At 37.1% G+C, this 16,497-nt stretch overlaps 1 protein-coding gene across 1 annotated transcript in view; it reads left to right on the forward strand.

Annotated features, from left to right (window-relative positions):
• Window positions 1–16,497, forward strand: part of LOC131520354 (ephrin type-B receptor 1-B) — a 289,163-nt gene that overhangs the window by 191,662 nt on the left and 81,004 nt on the right. The window contains 1 exon segment of the mRNA XM_058744534.1: window positions 8,532–8,687. Within this exon segment, the coding sequence (XP_058600517.1) occupies window positions 8,532–8,687 (156 nt within the window).

Raw genomic sequence — 16,497 nt, forward strand, 5'->3', positions numbered from 1 at the left:
CTCTTAAAGGGCACTGTCACATCCAAGCCTCATAGTCAGCAGAGGTTACGACCTTTGACCCTGAGTGTGTCTGATGACAGGCCCTGTCTCTCATGAGCAACAAACTGAGGTAATGAGAGCAAGTCAGAAACACACAAATACACACACACACACACACACACACACACGATAGATAGATAGATAGATAGATAGATAGATAGATAGATAGATAGATAGATAGATAGATAGATAGATAGATAGATAGATAGAAGTTTATGATACCACCACAAGTTCCACGAAAGAGAGTGAAAAAATAGACATTGAATTCAAGGTTCATCTTACAAGAGGCACTCATTTTCTGCTGTTTGCTTTTTTTCAGCACTTGTCAATAAAAGAAAAATACAGAATGGCAAAATTCAGTTCACAATGACGTTCTGTATAGTTGCAAGGATGGAAAAAAAAAAAAAGATTTCAGTTATCCCAGTGAAATGTTAGCCATACAAAAATGATCTGGATGCTGAAGACACACTTAAAATGTATGAATGTCATTTAATTATATTGTAAAAAATCAATCCAAGACCACACAAATAAATGTGTGTGTGTGTGTTGTTATTATGTATATTTGAGTCAAATAACGTGTCTGTTGTCAGGTCAAGGCTCTTTGAAGCCCATTTTATTCTAATGCAATGTTTACACTAGAGGCGGTTGTGATAGGCCCGCAGGCGTTCACATTGATGAAGCTACCAAAAGTCTTTCATTTTGAGGTTTGCAACGCAGCACCATTGAGCGGAGTTCAGCGTCTACCGATGGGAGCGCAGACAATGTAGTCCACATTGCGATACAGTACAGAGACCTCGAACGATGTAATCGCTGTTGGTGTGAACGGCCTTTTTGACTTCAACAGCAGTCTTTCTCTATCTCGCTCTGTCTGCTCCATCTGATAGCTGCAGATTTAATTTAGCTTATCTTCCATCCCTCTTTATGGCCAAATGTATGCAGATCATGATTTTCATTAACATTACAGATGAAGAATTTCCCGCAAGGCTAAACGTTTTGCCTGTGGATGCGACTCACTTTGTAAAGTGCTTGTGTTGTGAGATATTTGATATTCCTTCAACCGAAGTTAATCAAAACGGCTGTGGAAAAGGCCATGATGTTCTTTGCCCTCCCCGACCTTACACCCCCTATTACATGAATATGCAAACTCATGTAGCTTATTTCCTTTAGAATTCATTTCCATTTTCAATTACGGCGTATGAAGTGCAGTCTCACGCTTTTAATAACGTACGTGTGCGAGAGCACAATCGCGGAACTATAATCTAGACATAGCAGTTGTATTGCCTTTTACTTACACAGGCTGTAAGGCAATAAAACTCAAACGGTTTCCTTGAACTTCAAATTGGACTCATTAAAACATCACTTCAAGGAAGAAAGAGGGTTGTTTTCTGTGAGGCTGAGATCAGAGGGTTTTGGTTAAGTCTTTTGCTTTGGTTTGTTTGTTTGTTGTTTGTGAGAGGCTAGTGAAATTTGTGTGGGAATCGCTGGGTGATAAAGCTAACACCGATGGACTCTGACTAAGCAGTTGTCTCAGCTTCAGACGACTCGCCTACGAACCGTTCGCGGATCGTCTGATGCATATTTCACACAAAAATGGCAAGAGCCTTCGCAAAGCATCAGGGAGCGATCTGATATGCTGGTTTGATGCAGATTTTGGCAGTTAGGATGCAGGTAATCTATTCAGTGACTGATCAGAAATCTTGCATTATCGCCTTTTGATGTATGTTTTGTGAATGTAATATAGTTTAAAAGACATTAAAAGTCTTATGCCTTAGTATATAACAGAAGGTATAGATAGTAAAATTAAACATTACTCATTATTTTTATTTGTTGTAGCTGGTATTTATTTTTTTTCCCCATGCAAAAAAAACAAAAATGGCAATGTTAAAACTTAATCTGGAAAATCGGCTCTTTTTTTCAGATTGAAAAAGTTCTAACATTTTTAAAAACAGTTCAGTTTCTGATGATGTATATATGTGCAAATCTTCAAAAGTAGACACGCTCCATTTTTGGGTGAAAAAAAAAAAATACAAATTCAGGTTATGGCTAATGAATTATATAAATAATAATAATGATGGCTAATATAATTGTATAAATAAATGTAAGAAAACTCTACAACACACACACACACACACACACACACACACAAAATAATAAATAAATAAATAAAATCATTTAAAAATACTAAATAAAAATATAAAATTAATTTTAAAATATATTATAGCAATAATGAAATATATTAAAAATGGAGAAAATTTGAATATACAATTAAATATTCAATATTTACTAATATAAAAAAGAAAAGAAAATTACTGATAAATCATGCATGGTTATTGAAAGACATAATAAGGGATAGTTCTCCCAAAAATTTGGTCATCATTTACTCATCAATTAACCTCATATTGTTCCAAACCGGTTTGACTTTATTTCTTCTGTGGAACACAAAATAAGCTCCCTAATAATTTAGGGAAATGTCTCAAAGTCAGTTGTTGCCAAAACGATTTGGTTACCAACATTCTTCAAAATATCTTCTTTTTTGTTCAACAAAACAAAGAAACTTATACAGGTTTGAAACAGTTTGTAATTTTTGAGTAAACTGTCTCATAAAGAGTTTTGTTTGACATTTACACTCAAACCGAGAAGATATCCTTTGCTGTCCACTTTGCTTTTGTAAGAAATCAAATTGCGCTGGATTGTTTTACATATTCTTTCTGTCAAAGTGGGTGATTCTAAACTGCTATGTAAACCAGCTTCATACTGCTAAAGTCCCTGTCTACACAAGAGTACATATAAACATGCTCAATCCAAAACCTGCTCTATTGACTGATGTTTCAGCAGCCATGCATGAGCGATGTTTCTTTTCCCTGCTCGCTGTAATGGCTTTATTGCTCTTTTGAGGAATAAACGCCCGTTCCTCCCAGCCCGGCCTGAATGAGTCCGCCTGCGAGCTGGGCTTTGTGCCAGCTGATCTCAGCTTTCAGCAACATGGCTTCTCTCGCCACGGCTGAGATTGAACAGAAAAGCTGGCTGGATTTTTTTTCTTTCTGTGTCTGCTTTGACGGAATGCTGCGGAGAGATGTCCCCGCGCTAATTAATGCGCTTAACACCAGAGCCACGTGCTCCTAATGCGCAAGGTCAATTAGAAAAAGTTTGCAGCGTTAATGCCAAATTAAAACCCAGTCCCACGGCAGATTCCGGGTGCTTTTTTTTGCTATCTTTTGTTGTTCGTTGCTTTTTTTTTCACGCCTCGCTCCCTCGTTTCTTGTCCTCGGTTCCTCTCCGTCATCGTTTCTTTGCCGAGTTGACCCTTGTAGCGCCTGGGACCGAGAGAAAGGGCCCTGAATTAATTCATGTCATGCTCAACAGGCGCGAGACAATTAGCGGAAAATGTCGCAGTGAGAATAGCATTTTGCAGTGTCAGAAAGCCAGTGGACATGCAGGTTCGTGTGGGAGTGTGTTTTATTTATGTGTGTGTGATTTAAGAATGTGCTTCAAAGGCATAAAGACGCATTTTTAACTGCGTTTGCGTGCACACACTCTCTCACGTTGACTGTGAGTCGTTCACAGTAGCTGATTCAGCTCTAGACGCTCCATATTAAACAGTAGCTTAAACTGTAAACAGCAGCCTAAGGGACGATACACAGTCTCACAGCACCGTTACGTTCATGCAACACATTTACTGTGGTTTTTATTTATTTATTTATTTACTTACTTACTTTTTACTGCCCCTTTAATTTTTAGTTTTAGTCATAAATAATTTCTGTATTTTATTTATATTTTTGTACAATTATTTTTTTAGACACTATACAAGACTGTGAAGTACAAGTTTTGCATTCTACCTATGATGATCTATCTATCTATCTATCTATCTATCTATCTATCTATCTATCTGTCTGTCTGTCTATCTATCGTTCTAATTTGTGCACATTTTTAGTTTTTATTTATACTATTTATACTATAATATTAGCCACAACCTGAAAATTGTAGCAACTTTAAACCTTAACAACTTATATAAACAACTCAATTTAACTAAACAAAAGCAAACAACAAAAGCTTGTATTTTGACCTTTGGGGAGAGCGAAGTAGCTTGTGAGATTTATATGTGCATTACAAAGTAATGTGTTTGTACGGTATGACGATGTTTGTGATTGTTCTGTCAGGTAAAACAAGTTTGGTCTCTTTGCAATGTAAACTGTTAACAGTCCATGAAAGATCTGAGATGTCATAACTCAAGTTGTTGTGAAGCTGTTGGTATGCGTCTGTATGTGCAGACTGCCTGTTTGGTGTGGTCGATTTTTAGGCTTCGATCACATGGTTGTCTCCTCAGGCTTCGCCTGCAGCTACAGAGATGGAGGTCTTCTCAGACAAACCACAGCAGAAGCCTGAAGCCAGGCACTGGGCTGTTGTGTGTGTTGTGTTTGAGCGCTCGCCCTCAGGGGGTGTCTTTCAGCTACAGGTATTTAACAACAGATGTTGGTCCACTTTCAGCGTTCCAGAGTCTGCAAGTTTGACGGTTCAGCAAACACAATAATCTACTAAAATGAACGCTCTTGTAAAATGAGGCCTCGTACTTCTAAATTTAAAACCTGTCTCATGTTCTGGTAAAATAATTTCAAACACACATCACGCTTTTACAGTTACACTTACAATGGAAGTCCAATGGAATCACATTTGTGTACTTCCCTATTCCCTGCTCTGTGGTATTCTGAAAGCATACTATACTTCAAATTAGAAGTAATAGTTTGAATTGCTAGAGAAGTTGAAGTATATGACAATCATATTGTAAGCTGTTAAAGATTGCATTTATAACCAATATTTGGATATTTGCACTTCCCTGTTAATATAGTATGCCAAAAAAAGCAAAAATAGTCCCACGACAGAAGAGTGATTTAAACAACTTTACAGATTATATACACTATTTTTTGAAAGAGATGAATACTTGTATTCAGTTGGGATGCAGTAATTTGATATGAAAGATTTATATTTATTCATCAAAGAATCCTGGGGAAAAAAAGTATCATAGTTTCCACATAAATATTAAGCAGCACAATGGTTTTCAACATTGATTACTGTATATTATTTCTTGAGCACCAGATTAGCATATTAGAATGATTTCTGAAGGATCTTGTGACACTGAAGACTGGAGTAACGATGCTGAGAATTCAGCTTGGCATCACAGAAATACATTACATTTTAAAATATATTAAGATAGAACAAAGTTACTTTAAATTGTAATAATATTTTATAGTATTTCTGGTTTTTGTTTTTTTTAATCAAATAAATGCAGCCTTGTTGAGCATAAGAGAATTTTTAATGGTAGTGGAATAATAAATATAAAATGAGAAATTATTTTTTATTTAAATTATTTTATTAAATTATTTTTACAGAATTATTTAAAATAATGAATAATTAAGTGATCTTTCTTTTCATTTGGTATGATCGCTCCATTGACTTCATTGTAAGTGTTTTACTGCAAATGTGCTATTGTTTTGTTTTATAGCAAATTATTTTATGAGATGCAGTTTAATTTGGGATATTTCTTTTTCTGGCATGAGGATCCACGTACAGGAGTTTCCCGTCTGTTGTTTTGGCGAGTGTGAGTGGGCCGCAGGTGTCAGAGGTCGTGGCTTCGGTGCTTGTTGTCGTGGTGACAAGCAGTGCTTGTTTCGTAACTGAGAATGTGGCGTTGTGCGGGATGAGTGAGGCAGTGGAGTGTGATTGTGTGTGTGTCATATGGGCCGGGTCAGAAGCTGTCCGTCAAACTCCCACACCTTCACACATTCTGCTGCGTGTGTGTGTGTGTGTGACAGGGCTCCGCACCAAATGTTCCTGTTATATGTGTATCCCTCTAATCACTTTGTTCTTTTCTTTTCTTTTCTTTTCTTTTCTTTTCTTTTCTTTTCTTTTCTATCTTCCTTTCCTCTTCCTCTTCTTTTTTCTTCCAATTCATCTTCCTTTCCTCTTCCTTTCCTTTCCTTTCCTCTTCTTTCTTCTTCTTCTTTCTCATCTTTCTTCTTCCAATTCCTCTTCCTTTCCTTTCCTCTTCCTCTTCCTCTTCTTTCTTCTTCTAATTCCTCTTCCTTTCCTTTCCTTTCCTTTCCTTTCCTTTCCTTTCCTTTCCTTTCCTTTCCTTTCCTTTCCTTTCCTTTCCTTTCCTTTCCTTTCCTTTCCTTTCCTTTCCTTTCCTCTTCTTCCAATTCCACTTCCTTTCCTCTCATCTTCATCTTCATCTTCCTTTCCTCTTCCTCTTCCTCTTCCTCTTCCTCTTCCTCTTCCTCTTCCTCTTCCTTTCCTTTCCTTTCCTTTCCTTTCCTTTCCTTTCCTTTCCTTTCCTCTTACTCTTACTCTTACTCTTTTCTTCAATTCTCTTCTTCTCTCCCTTCCTCTATCTGTCCCTATATGTCTAATCTTCTCTCCGCCCTTTATTTATGAAACGACTAAATGAATAAGTCCGCGGGTGAGTAGATGGATAGATAAAAGAACAGAGTAATAAAGTGGACCCGACCCTCTAAACTTTTAATGAGCTGTATAGCATCTAATTAATTTTTTCAAAGGCTGCAGATATTCAGGAACAGAGGTTTGATTTCACACGCGGCGCAGGTCACACTCCTTCATATGGATGGAGGGGGGGATGAATTATCCTGTCCTCTCTCATTAAAGGAGAGACACACTCCCTCGCTCTCTCACACCTCCATTTATTAATTTCTGCCATTCCTTCATTCATCCATCTTTATATGTAAATTGATAAGTGCGGCAATCACACCCACATCTTAAATTCCCCATATAGCTCTTGTTTGCCCCGTAATTCATATTCATGAGCTTGATGCATATGCATGGTATGTAAATATCAGAGCTAAATGGGAAGAGGTCCATCCAGGTCCATCCCGTCTGTCACCGGCATAATGCCAGTTAATCAAGGTATTAAGTGCTGACATGATATATTTCTTGGTCGAGAACGCAAAAAACATTGTCCGCTGATCTCAATGTTCTGCAAAGCAAAACGAAAGGTTTTAGCTACCTAAAGGGGTTGTATTATGTACAAATGTTTGGATATTGTGTTGAAACAGTCTCTAGATTGTTCTAAAACTCTTAAAGGTACAGTAGCAAAACATTTTAATTCTAAATAACAGTTTGGTGCAAGAGTAACCTTAAAAACTTCAGAGCAAAGCAATAGTGTGGCATATTACTCATTTAGGATCAATATGAAATGTGCCTCTATTTTCTTTGTCTGTGTCAGCAGTAGAACACTGTGTTTCATCAGTTCATCAGATCACATCAGAGAAACACAGAGTCCTGATCTCTGCGTTCATGCAGCTGACCCAGCAGAAAGTGTCCATCTTGTATAGCTGCAGAATTAATGATAAACGAGTACAGGAATCACCTCAGCTCTTTATTCAGAGAGATAAACCTGGGCTGGAAAAGCAAGCAGAATTTATTCACCACCTTCTGCTGTAATTCAGAATCTCTGAACGGAAAGACCAGCGTGACCCTAATATTTCACCCTCATACGGTGTGTTTTGGATGCTGATGTGCTTATTCTCAAGCTTAACCATCAAGCTTTGTTAAATGTGCTTAAAGTAACGTTTTTGGTATGGCATGCACAAAATGACCATGCAACTTTTCTTACATAAAACATTTTGTATGTAAAATCCATTTGGCTTAAAATCTAAGCGGGCATGTTTAAGCAAAAACTGGAGATAAAGGGCAGTGGAATGGACTGGAAGTCTAGAGATGAGTTTTTTATTTTATTTTTTTGAAGTTGAACTACTTGTGTTGTTGTGTCATGCCTGAGATGTTTACATAGAAAACACAAATGCAAAACGCGCCCCCCTTGACTCTGTAAACCGTGAAAAAAAAAAAAAGAAACAGTCAGGGGAGCGTCTTGTGACTCCAAGTCTAATCAGAAAACAATCTTTGCCTTTTTCTTTGCGTTTGCTGACATAAGGTTGGCTGACGTATCTTGGGAGCTCCTTTGCTCCGTTTCATTTCTCTTGAAACAGGCCTCGCAAACAGGAAATGTCTCACCTTGCTGAACATGAGAACAAAAACACGCTTTACTCTCATGAACAAAGTTTTTGTCTGAAGTAAACTGACACTGACTCCTTCAGACAAAGTGTTAGCAATGCATTGCAAAACAATAGCGTGGTGTATCCCAAGGTTATATAGGAGCATCATGGGTTTCTCACACCTGAAACTTATAATGTTGTTCCAGTAGTCACCATGTTAAGGAAAGATGTTCTGCTCTTGTACAGATCCATTAAACACAATGTTATGAGATTCACTGGCCAAGAAAGAAGGTTTTATTATTGTATTTTGCAGCTCTCTGTAACAGGAAAGCCAAGTTCATCTACAAGTTCAACCGTAAGGGCTGCAACTATTCCAGATGAAATTGGTCTCCAAATTGTGATTTTGAAGATGTTTGTTTGAAGCCATGAGGTGTAATTCAAGAGGTTAACAAAATGGCTTGCTAACACGAGCTTTCTCTTTCTCTTTAGCTTGTCCTCCAGGAACATTCAAGTCCAGTCAAGGGACGGGTTTGTGTCTTCAGTGTCCGTCCAACAGCAGGTCCACATCTGAAGCCGCCACTATCTGCGTCTGCAGGAATGGCTACTACAGAGCAGACGGAGAGCAGCCAGACATGCCCTGCACAAGTGAGTCATTATAATCATCATCATATTACTGTTATTGTCATTATCATTAGCATTAAACTGAAGTGGTCAGGTCATAACATCGTTTCAGAAGCAGTTTGTGAGCACAGGTCTGCACCGACAGAAAGTTGCAAACCAAACCGAGCCTGCTAATGAGATCTTATGAGCTGACCTGACCAGACACATCATGCCCATTCAAGCAGTCGCATAGTTAGTTGCATTACTTGGATTTACATACATGTCTTTCTTACAGTATTTGTCTCTTTATTCACATTCATGAGGAAATCATTCTGTTTTTGTTTCACATGTAACAAATTGAATCCATTACTAAGAGGCTGTGAGGCTTACAAGACTGCTGTTTACACGCACACACACACACACACACACACACACACACTTACCTAAAGCGCTGCAATTAACATTACATTTCTCATGTATAATTTGAGCAATAGTTTTCCCAAATCTTCAGTCAGAAATTCAGTGCCCCAGAGAAAGTTTATTCTTGGGCACCTGCATTAATATGTTTATTTGTTTCCAAAAACTTTGAACATGCTGAAATATTTTCATTCCTATTTTTTTTTAAATGCTGCTGGGTCATTACTTGTTTACTCATTATTTACCTGAGTTACAATCTGGAATATTTATTTTTGGAATCTTTATCTCTCTCAGAATTAATTGTAAAATATTTATGCAAATCACATTATTGGAGCTTAATGCTAAATACTTTCAGTCACAGTTCTTACAAATGTTTTTTTTTTTTTCTTGTTTGTTTGTTTTGTTTTTAATGAATAATGCTATATTATTTTGATATATATATGATATATATAGATTATTATACACCGATACATTTTGCTGGTAATATATATATATATATATATATATATATATATATATATATATACATACATATATACATACATATATACAGGTGCTGGTCATATAATTAGAATATCATCAAAAGTTGATTTATTTCACTAATTCCATTCAAAAGTGAAACTTGTATATTATATTCATTCATTACACACAGACTGATATATTTCAAATGTTTATTTCTTTTAATTTTGATGATTATAACTGACAACTAAGGAAAATCCCAAATTCAGTATCACAGAAAATTAGAATATTACTTAAGACCAATACAAAGAAAGGATTTTTAGAAATCTTGGCCAACTGAAAAGTATGAACATGAAAAGTATGAGCATGTACAGCACTCAGTACTTAGTTGGGGCTCCTTTTGCCTGAATTACTGCAGCAATGCGGCGTGGCATGGAGTCGATCAGTCTGTGGCACTGCTCAGGTGTTATGAGAGCCCAGGTTGCTCTGATAGTGGCCTTCAGCTCTTCTGCATTGTTGGGTCTGGCATATCGCATCTTCCTCTTCACAATACCACATCGATTTTCTATGGGGTTAAGGTCAGGCGAGTTTGCTGGCCAATTAAGAACAGGGATACCATGGTGCTTAAACCAGATACTGATTGCTTTGGCACTGTGTGCAGGTGCCAAGTGCTGTTGGAAAATGAAATCTGCATCTCCATAAAGTTGGTCAGCAGCAGGAAGCATGAAGTGCTCTAAAATCTCCTGGTAGATGGCTGCGTTGACTGTGGACTTCAGAAAACACAGTGAACCAACACCAGCAGATGACATGGCAGCCCAAATCATCACAGACTGTGGAAACTTCACACTGAACTTCAAGCAACATGGATTCTGTGCCTCCCCACTCTTCCTCCAGACTCTGGGACCTTGATTTCCAAATGAAATGCAAAATTGACTTTCATCTGAAAAGAGGACTTTGGACCACTGAGCAACAGTCAGTTCTTTTTCTCCACAGCCCAGTTAAGATGCTTCTGACGTTGTCTCTGGTTCAGAAGTGGCTTGGTAGCCCTTTTCCTGAAGACGTCTGAGCGTGGTGACTCTTGATGCACTGACTCCAGCTTCAGTCCACTCCTTGTGAAGCTCTCACAAGTGTTTGAATCAGCTTTGCTTGACAGTATTCTCAAGCTTGCGGTCATCCCTGTTGCTTGTGCACCTTTTCCTACCCAAATTCTTCCTTCCAGTCAACTTTGCATTTAATATGCTTTGATACAGCACTCTGTAAACAGCCACACCTTTCAGTAATGACCCTCTGTGATTTACCCTCTTTGTGAAGGGCATCAATGTTCATCTTCTGGATCATTGCCAAGTCAGCAGTCTTCCCCATTAATGTGGTTTCAAAGAACAAGAGATAACCGGAATTTTTTCTTTAGGGATGGTCATTAATTGAAACTCAAATGTAAATACGTTTTGTATATGGGCGTCCGTTACACATTTTCCTTGTGTATTTATGACTGTTGAATGTCTGACTTGACTCTTGGTAATGTATTTTGCCCCGCCCCCAAACATATGATTCGACTATCAGTCGACTATCGGCATGATTCGAAAATTCCGATTCGACTATGAAAATCCTTAGTCGGGGACACCCCTAGAATGAATATAATATACAAGTTTCACTTTTTGAATGGAATTAGTGAAATAAATCAACTTTTTGATGATATTCTAATTATATGACCAGCACCTGTGTGTATGTATATATATATCTAAATAATATAGCATTTTTTATTAAAAAAACAAAAACAAACAAAACAAACTATATTAAATTTATTTATTTTTCCACAACTTCAAAAAATTATGTTTTAGTGTAGTCACTATAAATCAATAGGCATTTGAAAAATATTCTCTATATTAATTATAGTATTAAAGCTCTACAGTTGCATTATTTGTGACTGTATATACAACATTACATGGTCTCTCGTACCTTAATGCTGAATCGAAGGACTATGTGGCAGCACTATAAAAGTGGCTTTTTGAGTTTGCTGTCCTGAAGAGCTGCCGAGGTGGCGCACGTTGTATTTGAAAGCCCTCTCAGCATTTTAATTCACCATTTAGAGTCTAAAATGGCGTTCAGTGAAACATATACAGATGGCAATTTGCGATTTAGCCCAACACCTGCTCTGAGGAAGGCCTGTGCTAGCACCTGGTCATTTTAGTGTCTCAGGCAGTGAGAAAATTATTCAAAATGACTATTGCTCTATGTAATGCTGCTTGAAATTGCTTACGGAGTGTCTAGCAGTTATAGGAGACTTAATATATATATATATATATATATATATATATATATATATATATATATATATATAACAAGGAAAACCAGTCTGATTAGCATGCTGATGGATTGCTGAGAGAAAGACTTCACAGGAATCTGTCATGTACCGAATGACATCATCTCAACCTCAGTGAGAAGAAAACACCATCTCTTCCATTTCTAGCACTTTTTGTCCCTTCTTTCAGCTCCTCAGGGGGTTGAGTGGACGGCTGTCTCAGTCTTGGACTCACTGTACTCCTTTCTCTCTCTCTCTGGGGGCTCGTGGTTCTCTCTGCGGGACTGGTCTGAATCGCCTCAAGCCTCCATCAGAACTTAAATTATTTCCTCAGAAATGTCTGCTGGGAGTGTGTGAGTTATTGTGTGAGTTGTGTGTTGATGGCTGACAGCTCACTGGTTAATTGGAGGAAGCCGGACAGCACAATTCTCAAGATTAATTTTCCAGGAGCTATGTGGCGACCAGCTCTGTTCTGGCGTTTGTGTGCGCGTGTAGATAGTGCATTCTCTCTTGGATTTAGCTGTTTCGACTGGCCGAGCAAGAGCAGAACTTGTTATCTGGGGCTTGGTTGGCGACAAGTCTGGGTTCGATGCAGCTAATGCGTCTAGGTTTACACGGAACGCTGGTTGCCGTAGAAGTATGTGGAAGTTTTCTTGGCTGTACTTTGAGAAGAAAATTGTCCTCAAAAGTGAGCTAAAACTAATAAAAGCTTTATTTGGGATTGCCCAAAAGCATCCTCCATTGGAAATCTGATAAATAAAAAATGCTTGTTTGTTTAAAACGTATTTATAAAAAAAAAAAAAAAAAAAAAACAGGCAACAATCTTTAATAATAATAATAATAATAACTATTATTATTATTATCATTATTATTATTATTATTGTTGTTATTTTTGTTGTCTGTTTATTTAATATTATTGTTTTTTTCTAAACATGCAGATCTTTTTTAGAGGAACAGTGGGGATGTGGGTAAGGGGTAGTCTGTTGACATTATAATTAGTTTTATATAAAAACAATAAAAGTCTATTGCTTGTCCTCATATAAGAATATGTGTGTGTACTGTATGTGTGTGGATGAAACATTCTTTCTTGGATTTAGCAGTTTCGTTTGGCCAAACAAGAGCAGAACTTGTTATCTGAGAATTGGCTGGCCAAGAGAGACCAGTCTGGATTCGATGCAACTAATATGTCTAGGCTTATATGGAACGCTGGCTACTGTGTTTGATTGTGGGTTTATTTAGCTATTCCTTTGGTGCAAAATTGTTGCAAAAGTTAGCTGAATCTGATAAAATCCTGGCTTTAGGGGTGTCATGGGACATACTCAATTGTAAACAAATTCATGAAATAAATAATGCTTTTTAGTGGGTTTTATGGTTAGAGATATTATGTAGTTTATTTTTATAATTAGCTGCATTATTGTATTTTCAACAGCAAACTGAATCTAGCATGCACTCTTAGAAAATTAAGGTTATTTATTAGCATTTATGGTTCCATAAAGAACATTTAACATCTATGGAACCTTTCCATCAAAAACAAGGTTCTTTATAGAGTAAACAAGTCTTTAGATCTGTAAAGTATTCTTCATATTGCACCGCAAAAAAATTAAAAATAAATAAAACAGATTTTCTTACGTAGTATTTCTCAGTTAGTTTTTGCTTTGTTTTCCAGTACAAATGTCTAAACATTAAGATAAATGTAATTGAAAAGCAAAATGACTTAAGTAACAGTTGGTGGTAGCCATCTTAGTATTTTATATATTTGTCTATGTATTTATTTGTTTTTTTCTCCATACTGTGGAAGTCAGTGGTCACCAGCAACTGTGTGGTTACACACATTCTTCAAAATATATTTGTTTGTGGTCAACAGAAGAAAGAAAGTCAGCTTTTGAACAATGTGAGGGTGAGTAAATGATGACACTTACTTTTTCTAAACACACTTAATTTTGATAAACAAATTTCAGAAAACAAGCTGTAATATTTCAAGTCATTTTTCTTCTGGAGTAAATGCTAAATAAGAAAAAAATTGCAGTGTAAGAAGAAAAAAAAGAAGTTATTTTAGGAACTGTTCAGTGGTTAAGGAAACCACAAAATGGTTCTTCTATGGAGTCACTGCAAAAACCCACTTTTGGAACCTTTATTTTTAAGAGTGTAGATTCATGTTCATGTGAATCACACCTATGCGCACACACACACACACACACACACACTTAGATATATAAAAGCACTAAGGTGGTTTCTCTGAGCCAGTAGACACACACACGCGCACATACAGAGAGACGGTTGACCTGCAGGAGTCAGTGTTGTGTGTACAGGTGCGGTGAACAGGACTGTAAAGCAGTGTAATTGCTTTGCTGCCGTTAATCCTCTGCCAGCGACGTCTGACTCGCTGTGATTCTGCTATGAGCTTAAGCCTGTGTACACACACAACACACACTCCCGCATGCTTTCTTCTGCAGCCCGCGTGTCGCACAGTGCCACAAACCATCATGCACACATAAACAGATGTGCACACACACACACACACACACAGGCCCTAAAAAGTCAAGCGTCTGCAAACAAATGATGCTAGAGCTTTCCCCAGACCTATCTTCACTTTTCTGAGCCATTTATTGTAGTGATTTTAAGGGGGTGCATGAAGTCAGTTGACCGACAGTGTGATTGTGTTCACATGACTTATCTCAGATTTTGAATTAGCTGAAGTTTGACTATAAGTACATATTTTTAATTTCCAAATGTTGTGGATTCAGTTCCTGAATAATAAATAGAGCATATATTCAGCAAGTGTGCAGTAGTGCACTGTTAGCTTTCTCATTAGTATTGTTTCACTCATTAATGTCATTTCATATCTGTTGAGTCCTATCTTATAAATGAGTTCACAGTTTAAGAAGGGGCAAATAAAAGTTTGTTTCTCTATCGTTTACTAATAAACATGCTTATTATACAGGCTACAATACATTTAAACTTATGTTTTGGGAGCTACAACACATAGTAAATATACAAAAGTCAAAAACTAGCAATTTATTAACTACCACATAAAAGATCCTTTTCAAATGACAAGTATCAAAGTTTATAATATATAATCAGTGTCATGTGTATACTCCCAATTCTTTGGATTATGTAAATTGAAAACAGTTTTTGTGATGCTAAATATTGTGTAGCATTTTGTTTTAAGTGTTGTAAAACAAAACCGATTTATCCTCATCGTCCAAGACAGGAAGTTGTAGCAGCCGTCTGGTTGGCCTCTTGCCAGTGTGTCTGAGCGAGAGAGAGTTAAATGTGCAATAAATCCATCAGCAGCAGCAGCAGCAGCCAGTCGATTCCTTATCATCCACATGTCCATTTCCAGATTAATCTCCTCATGTCTGTCACTGGTCCTCAGTGTGTCTGGCTCGCTCATCCTCACATCTCTGACGCTTTGATACTCACAGGATTTGGTTTTAATCTTGTAGAGAGCGTCGCAAACGCAGTGTGTGCGTGTGAGCTTGAAACTGCAAGAAGTCGATGGTGTCTCTATTTTATTAACAAAGGCAGCATGTTAGAAAACTTTAATATATATATGGAGGAATCTCTTCAGTCAAATTTGTCATGTAGATTGATGAAAAATGAAATGCCAATTTTAAAAAAAAATAATTAAAAAGACTGTTCAACAAGAAGTTATCAATTAAATTCACCAAAACAATAAACAGCAACATTTGCCAATGTATATTTATTAGGGCTGTCAATCGATTAAGATATTTAATAGCGATTAATCGCATGATTGTCATGAGTTAACTCGTGATTAATCACAACTTAATCACATTTTTATTTGTTCTAAATGTACCTTAAATTAATACTTTAAGTTTTTAATACTCTAATCAACATGGGCATGGACAAATATGGATGCTTTATGCAAATGTATGTTTATTATTATTGAAACCATAGTCAACAGAGCATGAAGACTAGACATGTTTTAAAGGTCATAGATGTTTTTCAAAAGAACTTGTTCATGTCTATTAGACGCATTAAAAAAAATAAATACCAGGTTCCCATTACTTCTCTTTTTTTGCACTGAGCAATTTACGTACACAAACCGGTTTACATTTTTGCAGGACAGAGCAGCTTACCTCTTCTGAACATGCAAAATGTACATTTATTATTCGATTTGTTTGCCTCTCTGTGCCCACATACTGTATTTTGATGCAGCTAAATTCTCAATAAAGCAGTTTTCATTGTTATATTTTACTGTTTCTGTTGTCAGACAACGGAATGAATATGAAATAGTGACTGAAACGCGACCCATTAAGACTAGGCTACATAACCAGCTCTCCCTTTCAATATGATAATCTGCACAAAAATCCTGATAATCGAGCCGTCGTCTGATGAAATCAAATACACATAAGATAATGACAATTGCTGTGCTGTGATTTTGGCTATACTTGCATGTAAAATTAGAGAATCAACATAATATCTGTGTTTAACTGAAAGCGCTGCTCCTCTCCACCGCTCGCTGAACGAGAGAGAGAGAGAAAGGTGTGCGCGCACGCTGGGACAGCAAGACCTCGCGCGGCAGTACCAGCGAGTCTCAGAAACTAAAGGTTAGGTTTGGGTAAACCCTAAAGATTTGTGGCTAGAAGAGGTGAAAAAAAGTCACTAAGTTGGCAACACTGTGCATCTCCATTTCTCCAACTACGGGCTAGGCCACGG

Source organism: Onychostoma macrolepis, chromosome 02 (genome assembly GCF_012432095.1).
Source record: "Onychostoma macrolepis isolate SWU-2019 chromosome 02, ASM1243209v1, whole genome shotgun sequence".
Classification (NCBI taxonomy): domain Eukaryota; kingdom Metazoa; phylum Chordata; class Actinopteri; order Cypriniformes; family Cyprinidae; genus Onychostoma; species Onychostoma macrolepis.